Source organism: Pecten maximus, chromosome 15 (genome assembly GCF_902652985.1).
Source record: "Pecten maximus chromosome 15, xPecMax1.1, whole genome shotgun sequence".
Classification (NCBI taxonomy): Eukaryota; Metazoa; Mollusca; class Bivalvia; order Pectinida; family Pectinidae; genus Pecten; species Pecten maximus.
This window is the reverse complement of record NC_047029.1, coordinates 29194186-29216173: the sequence shown is the minus strand read 5'-3', so window position 1 is coordinate 29216173 and position 21988 is coordinate 29194186. Positions and strand designations below refer to the sequence as shown.

Below are 21988 nucleotides of genomic sequence, written 5' to 3'. Positions count from 1 at the left end.
GTTAAGTTCTTACCTTTTTGCCATACAGACACTGATAAAATATCACTCCTACTGACCAGACGTCCACTTTGGAAGAAATTTTGGGCGGGTTGGAACCAACGACGAAACATTCTGGGGGCAAGTACCTGTGTTAGAAAAAACATCAGACTAAGACATCACTACCTGGATATTACAGATTGTATCAGACTAAGACATCACTACCTGGATATTACAGATTGTATCAGACTAAGACATCACTACCTGGATATTACAGATTGTATCAGACTAAGACATCACTACCTGGATATTACAGATTGTATGTAAATTCTCCTGGACAAGAATATCCACATTTTTACCAGTTCAAAACTTCTACATCTCTAGGGGCAAGACTTAAGGATTCCTAATTTACATCAATTTTATGACAACTTTGCACAAATACTACAATGTCATCTTTAACAATTCAATCAAGCCATGCCCACTATGTCTTACATTGATGTAAGGTCAATATCATACACGACCTCTGTAGGGGGAGACAGAGAGAACCCAAACCAAACCCCGAGATACTTAACCTGTCTAACAAATCTTGTGTTTGTCAATCTGAATCTTTCACCTTAGGTCGAGATCCCTCCTTGTCACAGCCTCCAGGGAGTGAAAGATTCTAACAGTCCAACATGTGACCCACTTATCCAAACATGTGACCTACTAGTCCAAAATGTGACCTACTTATTCAAACATGTGATCTACTAGTCTAACATGTGACCTACTTATTCAAACATGTGATCTACTAGTCTAACATGTGACCTACTAGTCTAACATGTGACCTATTTATTCAAACATGTGACCTACTAGTCCAACATGTGACCTACTTATTCAAACATGTGATCTACTAGTCTAACATGTGACCTACTAGTCTAACATGTGACCTACAGCTACTAGACCAACATGTGACCTACTTATTCAAACAAATGACCTACTAGTCCAACATGTGACCTACTTACTCTAACAAATGACCTACTTGTCTATACTTACTGTGTGTCCAATACACCCTTCATTGACAGTGTTATGTTACTATTGTATTATGTATACAATTATGACCTAAAATCTTCCAAGAGATACTATTTTGAAGGGCAAAGCAAGGTTTTCAGCATTGAAGGGATATCAGTTTGCCATGTGTATATCCATGGCCATGTTTGACATAATAACCGTGACAATATACACTGGTAACTGTAAAAGTCTGAATTTTGGCGAAAAATCTGAGTTTTAAAATACATATCTGAATTTCAGCCGAAAAGTCTTAGTTTTTCAGATATACATTTTATATTCTGATAAGTTGGGGGGAACTCAGATAAGTATTATGAAATTCCGATTTGCATGCTGGAATTCAGATATGTTGGGTAAAATTCAGATGTTTTCTTATTTGTGCCCTCGGGCACCCCTTCTTGCCGGCGAGAGCAGCACGGGGTTTCACACCTCCCGCGGAGCCGGTGTTCATGGTCCACCGGCACCAGCTTACCTTTACCTGTGCTGTTATAAATCATCCGCGTGCGACTCGGTCGGTCACCAATTCAATCATACATCGGTCGCTGCAAACTTCAACATTACGGCCGGTAAAGTGTTTTAATTTGTGATTATCTTCGTCTGTTTTTAGTGTAATGGTCAGTGTCGTCGTTCCGTGTGTGTTTGATACTTTTCTACCTCCGATAACAAAGATCTGACTGCACGGTGCGGTGATGCAATCGGACCGACGACGTTTTGTACAAGGGCATATCACAATCGACAACCAATATCTCTTATTTCCAATTGGTATCTAAGCTTAATTAAAATGATATTCTCAATAAATCTGTTCACGTGTTGTGATCTGTTGAAACAGTACGTAGCCGTCCATATGTACAGTACTGTGCAGTGTGTAATTAATAAAAATCGTGTGTTGATACCGATATTCACACTGTTATAGACCTAATATTAACTATATATGCGCTGATCAGCATATATTTAACGTAAAAAACGGACCCAAACCCACATTGTATCTTTATTTTTGTGTGTATTTTTCACCCGTTCGATAGCTTGTTGTCACAGGACTAGTTATACGTCTGGCCGAACACAGCGCCAGCAGGCGGTCTATTTTAAGACCGATCAAAAGGCATACTTACGCAGTGTGTCGCCGTAAGTGTCGTGTTCTCTTTGACATTTTCATAGTTGTCTCAGGAAGCAGGTTCGTTATATCATAATTGTGTTTACGTTAATATAACACTATGGCCATTTTCTTGTTTCAGGTGTCCGAGAACTGAAAACATCAAACCAACTTTCTTACCAGTTGCCTTTCCTGTATCTAGCCCTGGCGATTCTGACTATCTTTGTTCAGTTCAAACACACTCTTAGAATTTGATCATTTTTAAATAATTTGATATGTGCATCGTGTAAAATTTTTACAAATTTCTTGATATACCGGGACGTATATTCTAAATAAATGGTATACGTAAATATTATACCGACATATATAATGTATCATGCTAATTTTCTGAATAGAACTTGCATGTGTATCGTTTATCGTAATGTTAATACTTTTGTGAAATGTAACAGGACCGGATGCATTGTTAATCGGGATAACTTTCTATTAATAATGGGCCGTATTTTACCATATTGGGTCACATTTTGATAATTCATTAAGCAGAACAGGACGAAGCGCACAGCGTACGACTATTAGATTATTTCTCTTATATATTTATATAACAGGATATGTGTTGCATAACATTTTGACAATTTTCTTCATATACAACAATTTGATAAAGCTCCACATGCTAACGATGTAATGTAATTGGTCTCTAGGCCAATATAAAGGAAGGAAAACCAAAAGATTATTTTATGTAATGATTCGTCGATGCACAGGACTTAGAATATGCCGGTCAAGCTGATGTCCATCTTCCTCAAAACCATTCTTGAAGTGGAAATATTTATCAATTGATGACCAGCAAGAGGGCATCTTCGTCATTTCGTCAGCTGAAAGACCGTAAGGTCGTAATACAGCGGACGTAACACCTGTTAAGTAAGTAAGTAGAACGAGTGGAAGCAGTCAATGCAAATTCTGGCAACTTGCAACCACATTACTGTATGATATCGACTGCACATGCATCATTTAAACCAGCTATTTGACAACTTCGTTAAAGCTGAAATAAATGCATCTTCCAAATCCGAAAATAATTAAGGAACGACTTAACCAAATGTTGGTATTTTTTTGTGAGTAGAGTGAACCACATCTGTATAGATTTACGGATACGAGTCGGATTGGGTACGTGTCGTCTGATAAATTAGTCATATGGGATTTGAATATACAATAGGTTTTTGAATGCCTTTATTTATCACCGTTAGTTGTTACGTCAGTTGTTCCACGGACTTTTGATTAGATACGTGTCCGTAATAGAACATAAAACATTAGAAACATAAATTAACTTGCCGAACTTGTTGAATTATTATAGTGTTCCATTTTGCAAGTATTATATGATCGATGTCGCAAATGTCCACTTTTTTATTAGTGTGAAGGGCTTTCGTCCTAGGGGCTAATGTCCCGGGGGCTAATGTCAAGTGCGGGCTTTTGTCCGTACCCCGTTTGTGTACATAGCAGGGAGCGGTAAAACGGCTGTAAAACGTTAACATTGAATCGTCTGATATATGTGAAAATATCCCGTTTCACAAATGATGTAAAACTAACAAAAATATATTATTTTCGTGGTTATATAAATAACTTGCTGCAGTTACGAAAGCGCCAACGCTATCAAAAATTACATTTACATCAGGTCAGAAAAGAATGTCTACCGGACGTACCTGACACCTGCACATGGAAAAGAAAAGGTTAGAATTATTACTTCAATGCATGTGCTCATGTGTACACATACTTTTTAACATGTAATTACATAATCATAAATACATGAAACTTTGATGTAACGAATATAAAAATACACTCTCCAATCATCGTTGTTTAGCAGCCGTTCCACGGTTGAACCTGTATATATATGATTTTGTGAATTATGTCTGTACTCTAAACTGATGAGCTAATTCGCTCAAAGTCCTAAAGAACTTGAACTGGATGTACCTGACACCTGCACATGGCTAATGTGGCCACCCGTGGATAGCGCTTTGACAGGTAGGTAGAGTACCTTTCTAAAGGACGCCTCAAGTCCGTTTGATCTGATTCGAGTACAGGTAAGAGACATAGCTTGGAGCAATCAAATAATCAAGATGCTTATTGATTAAACACAGCAGTTGTTATTGATGATACGCAGGTGAGTTAAGCAGCTCGATATCAGCATCTCGTTTTCTTCTTATGTAACATTGGTCAAAATATATTATCCACACATGCATATACATGACCCCTCCCCGGGTCCTAGATTTCGTTTGTCGATAATTAACAGTCGATTCAATTTACGTTAAAACATACTATTTTCAGTCAGGAGTATGGAATTTGCCACCCGACATTGTCACTTCTAACCGCTGGCCTCAGGTTTGGCGGAGTTTTGTGGGGACTGTGGAGAAAAACAGAAACATTTGCTTCATAGCAAACTTTTTATTTGGCTATTTAGTTATATCATTTGTACACCACCTAAGATGTTTTCTAATTAATTACAAATTACAATAGGCGAATTAATAATCGACCGAAGAGTTCATAAACATAAGCAACAATAATGTTCCGTTGTTTATCTACTAAACTTGTGTAACTGTTCCATGTTTTATGTCTATATGTCATCGTTTATAATTATAATTGTGTCAAGACAGAGACGCGTTATCTGATATTCACGTCTCGGGTCCAGGTAAATTCGTGCAAAATACAAGTCTTCATACATGCACTCTTTCTTATTCCATCACTGTCCCTAAAAAAATAAAAGATAATACTAAATACTGTTTAATCACTTAACAGTTCACATTTATCTTAAGTATTTATCTCGGTTAAATACTTACTGTAGATTATCGTAACGAATGTTTGATCAAAGTATTACAATGGGTCCTTGCTATGGGAATCCACGATACATACTTAATATGTACCGGTTTGGTATCGGTCGTCAATCCATAATTCGTTTTACCAATTTTGCGAACTTTATTGTTAAGGTGAGGAGTTTTCATAAGCAAAACGTTCATATACTAGATCATTGTTTCAAATATGGTGTGGTCACTGCCCTAGTCAGTTACAATACACAACCTCTGCTAGTCCAGATGACACTGATTACAGGTCAATTATCTTGTTCACTGGACCGTTGAGATGTCGGCGTGTCATCGACAATGTCGCGGTGTCGAGTTCTACAATAATATAAATATAGGGACAATTGTATAGGCAGGAACTCATTACACACCCATGACATAAGAATGCATATTTAAACAAATTTCAAGACCATGAGCTGTGACAAGACTACTATATTCTGTATGTATCCTGGAATCCTTCATACTGTGTTGCTTTTGGAAATGAATTGAATTACGTAATATCCTATCTCGAAGGTAAAATACAGAAGAGTCCTTGTTGAGCTACGGGGAGAAATGGGTACTTGCTGTGGCGACATCCCGTAGGGAATGGAGACCCATATTTTATCGACTAAATCAGTATCCCAGGGTTAAGATGAAATGTTCGTTCATGTATTGTATGAATAAAAAGATAATCTACACGTAACGTTTCGGATTTTATTAGAAGATTTGACATCGGTAAAATGATTCCGGCTATGATTTTATGAGTTTAACTTTATGAGGGTCGGGAGTAAAACACGTAAAATGAAAGCAAAATGACGCTTATAAATCCAGATACATTTAGAAAATTATATAAAAAAAAAACGTTAAACAATTTATACGTCCCATTCTATTTAGAAAATTATATATAAAAAAAAAACGTTACACAATGCATACGTCCCATTCTATTTAGAAAATTATCGAAATGTTGCAGGATATATCAAGAACAAAATCTACATGGCACACCATTTACGTCTGTCCAATTATCTTAAGAAAATGATCAAATTTTCACCACTCTCTATCCTCGATTATATTAAAAATACAAAAAAAAAAAAAAAAAAAACGCCCCGCTATAAATCACGAAGAATTATCAAAATGTTGCCGATATATATTCGTACCGATACATTAAGAAACTTTGATGCTCGAGTTCTATTCAGAACATCATCAAAATGTTACACGATATATATACGTGCGATTCAGAAAATTATCGAAATATTTTTCCACGATCTAAAATATATATTTAAATGTGTATCTCTGTTGTATTCGGCAAAGTATAAAACATATTGTACGACATACATGTCGTGAAATGAGTCCTGATATGCCCCATTATTTTATAAGCAGAGACGTATATAAAGGTCACATGTATGCGATATATACGTCTACGTATTTAGGAAATTATTAAAATGCTACAGGGTAAATATATCAAATAATGTTAACGGATATAGGTATACAGCATATATCAAAATCAATAAATAGCAAGCATCGTTCAGGCCAGGCACAAAGAAGAAAACTGCAACTGGTTAGAAATTTGGTCTAATTTTTCTGCAACCGTATTACAGCCATGGGATACCTGAAACAAGAATATAGTAACTGTGTTATATATACGTCAAAACAAATATACGATTAAGTTGTTCACAAAGACTAACATTTTCCAATCTCGCCAAATAATCATTAACAAAACGATGGTTCTGTAAGAAATATAAAGGACAGCAGCGACACTTACGGTAGGTGATTCTGTTTGTACTGGTAGCTAGCTGGTAGCCCATGACAGACGTACGGCTTTTGATCGGTCCTAAAATAGACCGCCTGCTGGCGCAGCGTACGGCCAGACGTATGACTATCATGCGACCACAAGCCATCGAAAGTGTGCGAACAATTTATACACAGTAGCAGCTAGTAATGTTGATTTGGGTCCGATTTTTCGTCAAGTGCACATGATAATGTTTGGTTTATAACAGTGTGAATATCGGTATCAACACACGATTTTTATTAATTACACACTGCACAGTACTGTACATATGGGCGGCTACTTACGTTACGAACCGACTGTTTCAACAGATCACAACACGTGAACAGATTTATTGAGAATATCATTTTAATTAAGCTTAGATACCAATTGGAAATAAGAGATATTGGTTGTCGATTGTGATATGCCCTTGTACAAAACGTCGTCGGTCCGATTGCATCACCGCACCGTGCAGTCAGATCTTTGTTATCGGAGGTAGAAAAGTATCAAACACACACGGAACGACGACACTGACCATTACACTAAAAACAGACGAAGATAATCACAAATTAAAACACTTTACCGGCCGTAATGTTGAAGTTTGCAGCGACCGATGTATGATTGAATTGGTGACCGACCGAGTCGCACGCGGATGATTTATAACAGCACAGGTAAAGGTAAGCTGGTGCCGGTGGACCATGAACACCGGCTCCGCGGGAGGTGTGAAACCCCGTGCTGCTCTCGCCGGCAAGAAGGGGTGCCCGAGGGCACAAATAAGAAAACATCTGAATTTTACCCAACATATCTGAATTCCAGCATGCAAATCGGAATTTCATAATACTTATCTGAGTTCCCCCCAACTTATCAGAATATAAAATGTATATCTGAAAAACTAAGACTTTTCGGCTGAAATTCAGATATGTATTTTAAAACTCAGATTTTTCGCCAAAATTCAGACTTTTACAGTTACCAGTGATAACTTTTACACTATTCAATACTACCCGAGCCCCCCTCCCCCTTCAAAAACAAATTGAGGAAATGAAAATGAAGGCAAAATTGTTCCCTCAAAATGCTGTTAGGAAACCATAACTAGATGCAATGCTAACAAACCCTACATATTTTTTTTTTAAATGAAGAAAATAAGACAACATACAATGATTAAGCTATCAAATGTTGGAATCTGAGATAGGTAGTCTCAAGGCAAAAAAAATCACCGTATGGATAACGCCATACCATAATACTCGTCAACAGCTGACTGCCATTTAAGTTTGATTGCTGTGTTTATCGCCCCTTGAACAGCCCGGGTCATTATCAACACGGGGTCTCCTTATAGAAGCTTGTGGCTACCTCACTGAACAACATACAGGAGGCCCGTTACATGCAATCAGGGTTAAGTGTCTTGCCAAGGAATACAATAACTACATCACAGACTGGTCTGTTTCTCAGCTTCCCAAGATACACAAACCAAAATGGATAGGGAGTATTGAACCAGACACACCTAGGAACTTCACCATGAGGTTACAAGATGGGCACACTTACAAGAATGAGCTATCCCGGCCCCCTTATAAAAGGATGTGAATAAGAGCTTACCAGTACGTGCCGGCCCCTTGGGATGTGAGGTCCATGCCGTCTGGTGTCAGATTGTCATCGTCCATCACTTTGCTGAGACCAAAATCTGTGATCTTGATCTCACCGCTAACTGACCCACTACCAAGCAGTATGTTGCCTGAACAAAATAATCAACACTCAGTTAGTTTTGGCTATCACTATCTGGACTTTATCAATTACATATTTAGATCATATCTTCAAACTGTTATGCTGATTAACATCATATGCAAAAGAGGGTCACGTTTAAGTATTTTTTTACGAAATATTTATCCTAAATTGGATAAAATATGCCATTTATAGATAAAAACTTTCACGAGGAACTACAAACTCATTACTGTTCCAAGTAATGGATAGTGTACCAAGAACAACATCACGACAGCACAGACCTTCCGTTTCTCAGCTTCCCGAGAAACACATACCGAATTATGAGGTGGTGTTCTTGGGCAAATTATGTATCATTAAAATGTGTTTCATTAAAAATAAGTCTACATTCGACTTGAAAATAAAATTCTGTCATAAAAAATTTAAATATCCTCTATGCAAAAAAAATCATGAAAGTAAAGATCAACTGATGACATTTTTTTTTGGTAAATATAACAGAATTCAATATTGATTATTGGAAATAGATGTAGAGATGATTCACCTGGTTTTAGGTCATAATGAATCACAGGTGGCTTTATCTCATTCAGGTAGCGTAGAGCACTGACGGTTTGGGAGATAATGGAACGGGCCTCCTTCTCCGGAATGGATTTGTTTTGCTTCAGATAGAAGTCCAGATCATTCCCTTCACAGTACTCTAACACTGTACAAAATCTTCAAAGGAAAAACAGATATATAACAATGTACAAATACCATCACAGGAAAAACAGATATTCAATACGCTGGGAAACTAGTAAAGCTTCTATCCCAACCTCAAACTCCAGACTCAGTAACTTAATGCTAATGGTTATCACTACCGACAGAATTAAATCATTGACATAGGATTCAATCAAGCATTCAATTGATTTTTAATATCTAATTTGTCAAAAGTTGAGGTAGATATTTGTTCTCGAAAAGCCTATAATTTAAAATGTTCGAAGAGATGTTTTAGAATTTACATCGGACAGAAGAGTGGTGTTTGAAAAATATATGTTTTAAAATTTGCAAATGACCCTTCTGATGAAACAAGCATGTCCCCTACAGACGGACGGATAAACAGGGAGGAAACATATAGTCCTGTACCGGCTTCACCAGTAGGGGACTAGAAATGCATTACAACTAGTATCACAAAATTGCAGTGATTTCAAGAGTTAAGCATACTATAGTACTTACGAATTATTGTCTATTTCAAACACATCATACAGTCGCACTATTCGAGGGTGATTAAGACTTTTGTGGATGTTGTATTCTCTTAAAGCATGTCTGAAAAAGAAATTCAATGATTTACTACAAGTTCATTAAATATAAATGACATCATATCATCTATGTATATAATTACCAAACACTAAAATGAAATCAGTATTAATTGGGGGATAAAGGCTCTATCACCTCATATATATGTGACTTATAAACTGAACAGTATTTCAGGACATTCAATGAATATATTATTAATGTTGAGAATTGGTTAAAATTCATGACTGATCGAGATTGATAATAAATGTAATCTGAACCATCAGTTTATCCTGCTTTTTCCAGTGCTCAGCACACCTCTTCTTATCATAAAATATGATTATTATGATCAAGTATATCAAAACATATATGAGAGTTATCACCCTTCAAACACCCTTCAAGTGATGAATCTACGATATAAACAGCCTTATACGAGGAGAAAGACTGAATGATAATAGCAGACGTAGCCAAATGAAATTAATATATGACTTCACTGCCATAAAAACCAGCTTATACGAGGAGAAAGAATGTAAATGATAATGGCAGACACAGCCAAATGAAATTAATTTATTGTGATAAAACCCAGGAATGACATATATATATATATGCTTTAAATAATAAATCAGTTTTGTCATGTATAGAAATCGATCTTGGATTTCGCTCCAAGATCATGTTATCAATAATAGAATACTGGCCAAACGAAACAATACCTCCAAACAAAACAATACCTGACAAAGTCCATTAACTGTAATTTGATAATTATCAAATCATTTCTACTGTTAAACATGGATCCTATTAACCATAACATAGAAACTCACTTAATATAATTGGCTTTTTTGTCATCCTTCCACTCTCTATTTAACTGATGGATCTTGCACGCCACATATCTCTGTTCTTTTAGGTCAAAACCCTGCAAAACAAATGTTAAACCTCATTAATTATCCATTCTTATGACCTCATCCTCTGGTAATAGTGAATCAACAAATTAAAGACAATGCCCTTTGTATAGAGATTAATTGATTATGTAAGCTGATGTCAGGGGATGTAGAAATTTCGTATTATACCCATATAAGTCAAACAGCACATTTCATACAACTTTTATCATTTAAACCAAAATTTCCAATGCAGGACCCTGAATATCCTTGCACTTTTGCTGATTGTATAGTATTACTCCTCAATAGATATTTTTTTAATTTCCAATTCACTGCCCTTCTGGGGAAATCCTCTTTCTCACATACTTGACAGGCTGATCCTGTGGTTGCTAAGGAGGGGATTAATAGAATCTTTCACACCTTTTGGTGTGAGATAGGGGGATCTCAACCCGAGGGGGGAGATTGTTTACTTCCTAAACACGAGGCTTACCGGTGTTTGGGAACTTAACAATCTCCCTCGAGGGTTGAGATCCCCCTATCTCATCTCAAAAGGGGTGAAAGATTATTTTTCTCTTACCCTGTTTTCCAATCGTGGTGTGAACCAAATCGAACCGTATGTAAACAACAACACGTGGACGGCGGATGACTATTGTGATAAGGCTGCAGCAGACGCTTTACACCTTACGATGTTGATTTCATTCAAAATATAGTACCGATACGCATGTCGAAAAGAACACCAAACACTCAGTTAACTCTGATAATTAATACTTATCTTAATTTGAACATTTTCACTACGTTTTAAATCTTCTTCAAATAGTATGCACACAGGTAAACAAGCAGACGAACATATGCATGTGTGTGGCCCCTTAAAAGTAGTTCCGGGTCAGGTTATAGTGACGTCACCCTATCGAGAACATGAGCACGTTCGAAGAGCACGTGTAGCTTGTCTTTTCCCCTAGGGTGAGATAAGAAAATCTCACCCCAGTAAAACTGTGGATATCCCTGTCCAGGGTAAGAGAATAATAGAATCTATCATGGGTCTGTTCCGTGGACAGGGATATCTCAACCGAGTGTAAGAGTTTGGCCAGTCAGCACGAGGCTTGCCGAGTGCTGGCCAGCCAAACTCTTACACGAGGGTTGAGTTATCCTTGTTCGCGGAATAGACCCATGATTGATTATTTTTCTCACATACTTGCAACCGAACGTAAGTATTTATTAAAGTTTTTCCTCGCGCCATCTTCAATGCTCCTTGGAATGTGCGTCAAAATTTATGACATCATCGTGAGCAGAGTCATATAGCACGTGCCGGCTGTCTTTACCCACCCCGTGTAAGATCAATTGATCTTTTCCCTAGCAACCGCCGGATAACCCTGTGAAGTATGGGAGAAGGGAAAGACAGCTGGCATATGTTATGACGCCACTCGCAATAGCTCAATGTCATCATTTTATCTAGTGTACACACGTCGAAAATTATATCATCAATTCTGATGCACACTTTCATTATGGCGTTAAAAGTTTTGTAATTTTTTTGTGAGGAAGATAATCAATCATGGGCCTGAACAAAGATCTTCCTCAATCATGGGCCTGAACAAAGATATATCCTAACCCTCATGTAATAGTTTGGCCGGCCAGCACGCAGTTAATCCCTGTCCACGGTACAGGCCATATAAGATCCTGTTATGCCCAGAAATATTCCTTACCTTGTGGACTTCACTGAAGCCCCCTTTCCCCAGTAAACACAGCAGAAGGTATCTGTCATGTAGTGTTGGGTGCTCTTTGAACCTGAAAAGAGCAAACCGAAGCATTTATGTCATGAACATACATGTTACTATAGCATCTGAAATATAGACAAGCTGACGAGTACAAGAGGAGTTACAACTGCACTTTAGATTAAATCACATTGAACCATATGAACCTGTTTGTTTATGCAGACAAACCAGTTTGTAAGTTTTATAAATGTAACATTTCAGGAGTAATTCTTGACAGAATTGCAGATGTTAATGCAGGACTTGAAAATCTTCGTAACGTTTCATCCAAAAGCAACATTAAATCACCACGTTGTCCTTATTTGAACATCAATTCTTGCCCAACTGGTCAAACTATTTGCATTGCTATGAACGAAAATGGCCAAAACAACAAGAAAAAAATTCCTCGGAACCAGTTAACATACTTTGTGGTTCTGATATAATTCAACACTCAAATTAACAAAACTTTGGTTGTGTCACTCTCTAGTTATTGAGGTTCCATATTATGTCACACTTCAATGAACACAAATCCTGTGGTGCCACACTCTAGTTTATGTTTGTGGTACCAAATAATGACATACTTCAATGAATACAAATTCTGCGGTTTATACAAGACATTGAAATAAACTATTCTCTGGTGCAACACTCCGGTCAACTGCAATCAACAATGCTACACAAGTTTGTCACACTTCAGTTAACATAATTCTGTGTTACTAAATATGGGTGTTGTGCTTAATTTGTACTCAACAGGCACCTGCTGGTTATTTGTGTTACTAAATATGGGTGTTGTGCTTAAATTTGTACTGAAAAGGCACCTGCTGGTTATTTGGTTAGTCGGCATTGGATGAAATTTATGCCATCAGCAAATGGACGAATCATTTCATTGAAGAGAGTTAAGTGTATCTGCCTTGTATTTCAGCGGGAGATGGTCAACTAATCACTGATATCTGTAATTTGGTCCTTGGTTACAAGAATTCTTTGAAGGATGATAATGTACAAGGTACTATATTCTCAAACTACATCAATCAATATGCTATCAATGGATTTACAACAATACTTAGAGCAAACATCTGACATGGACAGTTTTATCTCGTACACCAGAGACAGAAATCTCAAGTTACCTAATGTTAGGTTTTCCAGTTACCCATATTTAGTATAACATCTATGTCATCATATTCAATTGTTCTTCTGACGCATAACATTATGGGTGGCCGTTCAGTTCAAATTTAAGAATTTAAGAAGTGAATTATAAATGATACTTTGATATCAACTTGATACAATAAAGTACAGCTAGTATATTATTGCATCAAACTTATATTCAAAAAAAATAATCTAATTGGATGTGATCAATTTACATTTTCCTCACATACTTCACAGGGTGAAGAACCCATGTTTGCTTGATGGGATAAGTCTATGTGGTAGGGACAGACAGCTGACAAGCCCTTTAATGTCATAATGAAGAATTGTTGACGAGACATTATTGTTTATTTGTTAGTGTAACATGATTAATTGAATTTAAATCACTGCCTCCACTAGGGATCGAACCCTGACCTCTGGCTTACTAGTCATGCACTTAACCGATCGAGCTGAAGAGAAGATCTTTCTAGTCGAGAGGTATGTTGCAGCTAGTATTTACCTGGGTAACATTAGTATGTGAGAAAAATAATCAAACATGAGTCTATCCTGTGGACAGCTATATTCAACCCTCATGTAAGAGTTTACATTTCCCAGTAAGCCTCATGCTGACCAGCCAATCTCTTACGCTCGGGTGGAGATAACCTTTTCCACACAACAGATTCATGTAAGATTCTATTAAAATCTAGTCTGGACGTTCTGTAATTTCAACTCCTCACTTCAAATAAGATTTTGGTACAGAATACACAGGCAAAATTCCTTCACGAGAAATTCATGAAAAAAAATTCATGTGAATTTCACTTTTTTGCCCTTTTCACATGAGTTCACAAGCAGGAATTTTGCCTGTGTATCAGACCCTGACAGAGATTCATTAGTCTAGAATACATACAGATTTTACTTGTCCATCACCAACAAAACAAAAAATCACCAGTATTCATCAAGGAACACTTCCCTACAGTATAAATACGTAACACTACTGAAGAGTATAGCTGAATTGCTCCAATAAATCCAATAAACGCATCGTCATGCCAACTTGGAAAACACTTTTTCACGACATGACAAGAAATATTCCTCCATTCATGACAAGAAATACTCCTCCATATTTGACAAACATCACAATTTATTTTCAGGAAGAGAAAGGTACAAAAGCAGTACCTAGAGTTGTCCTCATTGTGTATCCTTTTCAGTTCTCGTATATGTAGATTCCTCTCTCTTTCTAATTTTTCTAATTCTAACTGTAGATCTGCATCCTCCTTTTTCAGGCTTGCCTGACGCAATTTTAAAATCTCATCCTGTTCATAGAATTCAGCCAGTGTCATTCTGAAACAAAAAACAAATTAGAATCAAGTCTCGTATACACATTGATCAGTTAATTTTCTTGCATTGAAATACATTATAGATTCAGGGTATTAAAAAAGATTTTAATATATGGGCAGGCAATTTACTATTACCTATAATCTATATTAATTTGTACAAAACAAGTTTTACCAACTTATATCAATCTCTCTTGTAGGCCCGGATGGAAACACATAATTTGGGGGAGAAGTTGATTTCAAATATATAGAAATTAAGCACAGTTACAGCATATGATCCAATTTTCAATTGAAAATATTTACCAGTTAATTCTTTTTTCCATTCTATCGCCATTATAATCCCAATTTATGTTCATGCAGAGAGGACAAAAATGTTGTAGGTTATCTCCCTTGCATTGGTAAACTCTGTCACTACCAACAATACCACAAACACAACTTACGGCTTATCACCACCTGGCTTCAGGAAAGCGTCATGTTTGGAGTTCTTCATCACAGTTTGAGTTGGCTTTTTCTTTGTTAGGAGTTTTCTTTGTTTTTCTATTTCTTCTCTGTCAGACGATATTCGTTCTTGTTGTCTGAGAAAAAGAGACATCAAATAAGTAATGATACAGCTGAACAGATTCAATTAATATTTCGTAGTTTTTCAATCATGTACTTTTTTCCTTGTTGCAGTTAGCATTCAAATTAAATGAAAATGTGAATAATTAGAATTAAATCTATAATATACTGTATTTAAAGATAATGATTAAATTGTCAGATCTTATTTACATTAACCAAGCATTATGAAAAAGGATTCCAGTCCGGACAGTTTCTGTGCATTGTGTTTGTTTACACTATCTGATCGTTTTGATCACAATAAATTTGATCTCAAACTGAAAATGTGATGAAGCTATATACATTTCCTGTCCATGCAGATTTCCTTATCACATTTGAACATCCAAGCTTTACTATAGATAACATCTGTTTGTGCCATTTGAAAAACTTTTTATGTTTATCAAAATATTATACAATGTACGATAAATATATTTTGAGAGAGCATGTGATAACAGGTCAGCTACTCATCATCAGCTTGACGAAGAGACTTGATCGAAGCACACACAACACAATAACAGACATTCAGGTTATTGTCCTTTCATAAAGACAAACTTAAAGGTAATAAATTCCCGTGTATGGTTGGACGACTCTTACTTCATTAGGTCTGTGAAGGCCCATCCGTCGACCCAGTTCTCCACAAATGTAGCACCCTGTCTCTGCGTGACAAACTGGCCCAGTCTCAGTCGGTCCCCCATACATTTCTGTCTCGTTGTCTTCTTTTCCAATTTACTCTGTCAAAAAAAATATAAGCTATTGAAGATTTTCAAAATCTAAATGTAGCTTGCAATATACATGTAATCCAACAAATACTAAGTAAGATTTCAAATGAAATCTAATGACTGTCTTCTGTTTCCTTACCAACCTTTTCTATTCATATTTCATAATGACCGACACCGAGACATTTTCATAAGTTTTCTTTGTGCCTTTCAATAAGCTTTATTTTGAATAGTAACTTTCTATATCAATAACATGTTGAGCTTTGTTCGTGCCTTTTTAAAGCTTCTACAGTGATGTACTGACCTTTTCTATAAGCTTTGTTCGTGCCTTTTTAAAGCCTCCACAGTGATATACTGACCTTTTCTATAAGCTTTGTTCATGCCTTTTTAAAGCTTCTACAGTGATATACTGACCTTTTCTATAAGCTTTGTTCGTGCCTTTTTAAAGCTTCTACAGTGATGTACTGACCTTTTCTATAATCTTTGTTCGTGCCTTTTTAAAGCTTCTACAGTGATATACTGACCTTTTCTATAAGCTTTGTTCCTGTCTTTTTAAAGCTTCTACAGTGATATACTGACCTTTTCTATAAGCTTTGTTCATGCCTTTTTAAAGCTTCTACAGTGATGTACTGACCTTTTCTATAAGCTTTGTTCGTGCCTTTTTAAAGCTTCTACAGTGATGTACTGACCTTTTCTATAAGCTTTGTTCGTGCCTTTTTAAAGCTTCTACAGTGATGTACTGACCTTTTCTATAAGCTATGTTCATGTCTTTTTAAAGCTTCTACAGTGATATACTGACCTTTTCTATAAGCTATGTTCATGTCTTTTTAAAGCCTCCACAGTGATGTACTGACCTTTTCTATAAGCTTTGTTCGTGCCTTTTTAAAGCCTCCACAGTGATATACTGACCTTTTCTATAAGTTTGTGCGTGCCTTTTTAAAGCTTCTACAGTGATGTACTGACCTTTTCTATAAGCTTTGTTCGTGCCTTTTTAAAGCTTCTACAGTGATATACTGACCTTTTCTATAAGCTTTGTTCCTGTCTTTTTAAAGCTTCTACAGTGATATACTGACCTTTTCTATAAGCTTTGTTCATGCCTTTTTAAAGCCTCCACAGTGATGTACTGACCTTTTCTATTAATAATGACTTGTTGACATTGAGACATTTCTGTAAGTTTTCTTTGTGCTTTTCTATAAGCTTCTGTTGTGCCGTTAATTGTCGCCGTAGCTCGTCATTTTGCTGTAAAATGGAAAGAAAGTTTTGAGACAAAAGTTACTTATTCATACCATAGAACTTTAGATGTAAAGATCAGATGATTAAGTGCATTCTAACAGTTGGTCTGTAAATGTTAAAAGTTGAAATGAAAATATAAACTTCACTTATTTACAACAGCTGTGAAACAAGTAATATCAATTTGACGACCAACATGCACTGGAAGCACACAAGGGGTAATACTGTAGGAAGAAACCAGATTACCTGGAGAAAGCTTACGAGGTCGGGTAGGTAACCCCCAAACCTTCTCATGTCTGATTACGAAATCAAACCCATGCCGCCTAGGTGAATGGAGAGTATATGTGCACTACAACTGTGTGTTACCACTGTGCCGGCCGACCACCCGATAGTTGAAGAATTGATACTGTTTGGATAATATGGTGACTATTGGTCAGTATAGTATCTGTGTTAATATGGTGTACGTATTAATTATCCTGTTAACCATTTGATTGGTGGACGATTTGGTAGCAATGGGAATGGTTGATAGTGACATGAGAATATGAGAGTGGTTTTGTGGCAATGTGAGAATATGAGAATGGTTTGTATATATGGTGGCTATAAGAGAGGTTTTATGGTGATAGGTGAATGCTTTTAGAAGGATGAGAGAATAATGAGAATGATTTTCTGTTGAAATTTGTGAAATATTATGACAAAATGTGTAGATTATTTTTATTTTCTTTGGGAAATGTGTGAAATGGCAAATGTATGAATGGTTTTATGACGAAATTGTGTGAATGTAGGATTAGTTTTACGGAGATGTGAGAATAGTCTTCAGGTGAAATATGTGAATGATTTTATGGTGAAATGTGTGAATGGTCTAATATGTAAATATGAGAATTATTTCATGGAGATGTAAGAATAAGGGAGAATTTTTTCTGTATTTTGCAATATAAGAGCCTTCCATCTATGAAGAGTATTTGATTCTAACATATCTGAGAGTAGAGAAGAAGATTTTTGAAATTTCAGTCAATTTGACCCTTTTTGGCCCCGCCCACCAGCCCCTGGGGGTCAACCAGGGCCAATATGTACATAACATCAAACTGTAATCCAATGCTGATAATTTGAACCAAGTTAGAATGAATTCCAATACAAATCCAACAAATAATAGTCAAAAATGTGATTCCCTATATAAACTATAGTAAAGTTTACTCCCTACCCAGGGGCAAACGTGAGACCCCAGGGTCATGAAATTCACAATTTTGGTAAAGCACCTGAAGAGCCTTCCATCTATGAAGAGTATTTGATTCTAACATATCTGAGAGTAGAGAAGAAGATTTTTGAAATTTTAGTCAATTTGACCCTTTTTGGCCCCGCCCACCAGCCCCTGGGGGTCAACCAGGGCCAATATGTACATAACATCAAACTGTAATCCAATGCTGATAATTTGAACCAAGTTAGAATGAATTCCAATACAAATCCAACAAATAATAGTCAAAAATGTGATTTCCCTATATAAACTATAGTAAAGTTTACTCCCTACCCAGGGGCAAACGTGAGACCCCAGGGTCATGAAATTCACAATTTTGGTAAAGCACCTGAAGAGCCTTCCATCTATGAAGAGTATTTGATTCTAACATATCTGAGAGTAGAGAAGAAGATTTTTGAAATTTTAGTCAATTTGACCCTTTTTGGCCCCGCCCACCAGCCCCTGGGGGTCAACCAGGGCCAACATGTACATAACATCAAACTGTCATCCCATGCTGATAATTTCAACCAAGTTAGAATGAATTCCAATAGAAATCCAACAAATAATAGTCAAAAATGTGATTTCCCTATATAAACTATAGTAAAGTTTACCCCCTACCCAGGGGCAAACCTGAGACCCCAGGGTCATGAAATTCACAATTTTGGTAAAGCACCTTAAGACCCTTCCATCTATGAAGAGTATTTGATTCTAACATATCTGAGAGTAGAGAAGATTTTTGAAATTTCAGTCAATTTGACCCTTTTTGGCCCCGCCCACCAGCCCCTGGGGGTCAACCAGGGCCAACATGTACATAACATCAAACTGTAATCCAATGCTGATAATTTGAACCAAGTTAGAATGAATTCCAATAGAAATCCAACAAATAATAGTCAAAAATGTGATTTCCCTATATAAACTATAGTAAAGTTTACCCCCTACCCAGGGGCAAACCTAAGACCCCAGGGCCATGAAATTCACAATTTTGGTAAAGCACCTTAAGACCCTTCCATCTATCAAGAGTATTTGATTCTACCATATCTGAGAGTAGAGAAGAAGATTTTTGAAATTTTAGTCAATTTGACCCTTTTTGGCCCCGCCCACCAGCCCCTGGGGGTCAATTAGGGCCAACATGTACATACCATCAAACTGTCATCCCATGCTGATAATTTGATACAAGTTAGAATGAATTCCAATAGAAATCCAACAAATAATAGTCAAAAATGTGATTTCCCTATATAAACTATAGTAAAGTTTACCCCCTCCCCAGGGGCAAACCTGAGACCCCAGGGTCATGAAATTCACAATTTTGGTAAAGCACCTTAAGACCCTTCCAACTATGAAGAGTATTTGATTCTACCATATCTGAGAGTAGAGAAGAAGATTTTTGAAATTTTAGTCAATTTGACCCTTTTTGGCCCCGCCCACCAGCCCCTGGGGGTCGATTAGGGCCAACATGTACATACCATCAAACTGTCATCCCATGCTGATAATTTGATACAAGTTAGAATGAATTCCAATAGAAATCCAACAAATAATAGTCAAAAATGTGATTTCCCTATATAAACTATAGTAAAGTTTACCCCCTACCCAGGGGCAAACCTGAGACCCCAGGGTCATGAAATTCACAATTTTGGTAAAGCACCTTAAGACCCTTCCATCTATCAAGAGTATTTGATTCTACCATATCTGAGAGTAGAGAAGAAGATTTTTGAAATTTTAGTCAATTTGACCCTTTTTGGCCCCGCCCACCAGCCCCTGGGGGTCAATTAGGGCCAACATGTACATACCATCAAACTGTCATCCCATGCTGATAATTTGATACAAGTTGGAATGAATTCCAATACAAATCCAACAAATAATAGTCAAAAATGTGATTTCCCTATATAAACTATAGTAAAGTTTACCCCATCCCCAGGGGCAAACGTGAGACCCCAGGGTCATGCAATTCACAATTTTGGTAAAGCACCACAAGACCCTTTCATCTATAAAGAGTGTTTGACTCCATAATATCTGAGAGTAGAGAAGAAGATTTTTGAAGTTTTAGTCAATTTGACCCTTTTTGGCCCCACCCCTCAGGCCCCTGGGGGGTGGGGACCATATAATTCACAATTTTGGTTGACCTTCAGCCATAGAAACTTTCTGCCAAATTTCATTGAATTTTGTTAAGTGGTTTTGGAGAAGAAGTCGAAAATGTAAAAAGTTTACGGACGCACGACGGACGACGCACGACGCACGACGGACGACGGACGACGACGGACAAAAGGCGATTAGAATAGGTCACTTGAGACTTCGTCTCAGGTGACCTAATAAAGATGATAATTGTTCATATATTTCATTCGTAACTGAATCCTAGATAAGTTGCGCATTTTAATCAAATTTACCCAAAAATAATATGATAAAATACCAATTATTTAACCATATAACTACATCTGGGCCCAGTTGTTCAAAAGGTGATTAGGCTAACCATAATTTAACAACAATATTAAAATCTTGATAAAATAATTTCTGGTAAAACTTATTCGACAAAATTTTCTGAAATTATAACACCTACCAGTCTCTTTATACCTGCTGATTTGAAGAATATACACACATAAAATTATGATTTGAAGTAAAGGAGAAATGAGATTTTCACTAATCAAGTGATTAAGCTAATCGCCTTTTGAACAACCGGGCCCAGAAGGCCTTTCTGAATATAACAGACGATTGATTTTGAATTTTGAATCAAATTCCCCATCACATGTGAGAATATGGGAATGGTTTTATGGGAATGTAAGAATAATCATATCACAGGAATGTTTTATGGCAAAATGTGTAAATGTTGGAACGGTTTGATAGCACTAAGGTAATGAATGATATGAGAATAAGGGAATGGTTTAATGGAGATGTGTGAGTAACAGAATGGTGTTATGGTAGTATGAGAAGTTACCCGTAGTAGGTCGTCTATTTTGCTATCCTTCTGTTCTATATGGGATGATGACTTGCTCTCTAGGACAATTATCTGTTGTAGATTTAAGTCCGTCTGTAAGGCAAAAAGGATACAAACAAATTCAGTATACATCGGGTTTTAAAATCTACACGTCTCCCTATTGTTTAAAAAATTTGCATTTCAATATTGGAATTCAATTGGCAATTTTAATGATATAATGTATCAAGTTAAGAAAGTTTTCCCTCAATGAATAGTATTAAAATGTCAGAAAAGCCACAAACTTAGGGGCAATTCTATTAATTCATGAATTTAGAAAATTTGTCACTGCAGTCAGATTATAACATTAACCGTTTGTCTCATCAAATACTTGACAATATGAGAATGAAAAAACAAATCATACAGTAAATGCATAAGAATATGAAATAATATTGACAAGAAATGAATGAATGGCAGGAATGTGGGCATATGATATGAATGATTACTTGTGTACAATATTCATCAATGGAACAGACCATGTTCAGCAGGAACCCATCATAGACCAGGGCTGACTTTTAAACTAGTTTGGG

At 36.6% G+C, this 21988-nt stretch overlaps 1 protein-coding gene across 3 annotated transcripts in view; it reads right to left on the bottom strand.

The window, feature by feature from the left end:
* LOC117343160 (serine/threonine-protein kinase tousled-like 2) overlaps positions 1 to 21988 on the bottom strand; it is a 65819-nt gene that overhangs the window by 5437 nt on the left and 38394 nt on the right. For all 3 annotated transcript variants that reach the window (XM_033905485.1, XM_033905484.1, XM_033905486.1), the window contains exons 7-17: positions 21423 to 21515; positions 17167 to 17277; positions 15917 to 16053; positions 15169 to 15303; positions 14571 to 14735; positions 12237 to 12318; positions 10483 to 10574; positions 9608 to 9697; positions 8940 to 9109; positions 8279 to 8414; positions 14 to 125 (exon numbers count right to left, since the gene is read on the bottom strand). In XM_033905485.1, the coding sequence (XP_033761376.1) occupies positions 14 to 125; positions 8279 to 8414; positions 8940 to 9109; positions 9608 to 9697; positions 10483 to 10574; positions 12237 to 12318; positions 14571 to 14735; positions 15169 to 15303; positions 15917 to 16053; positions 17167 to 17277; positions 21423 to 21515 (1323 nt within the window). The remainder of the gene's footprint in view (positions 1 to 13; positions 126 to 8278; positions 8415 to 8939; positions 9110 to 9607; positions 9698 to 10482; positions 10575 to 12236; positions 12319 to 14570; positions 14736 to 15168; positions 15304 to 15916; positions 16054 to 17166; positions 17278 to 21422; positions 21516 to 21988) is intronic.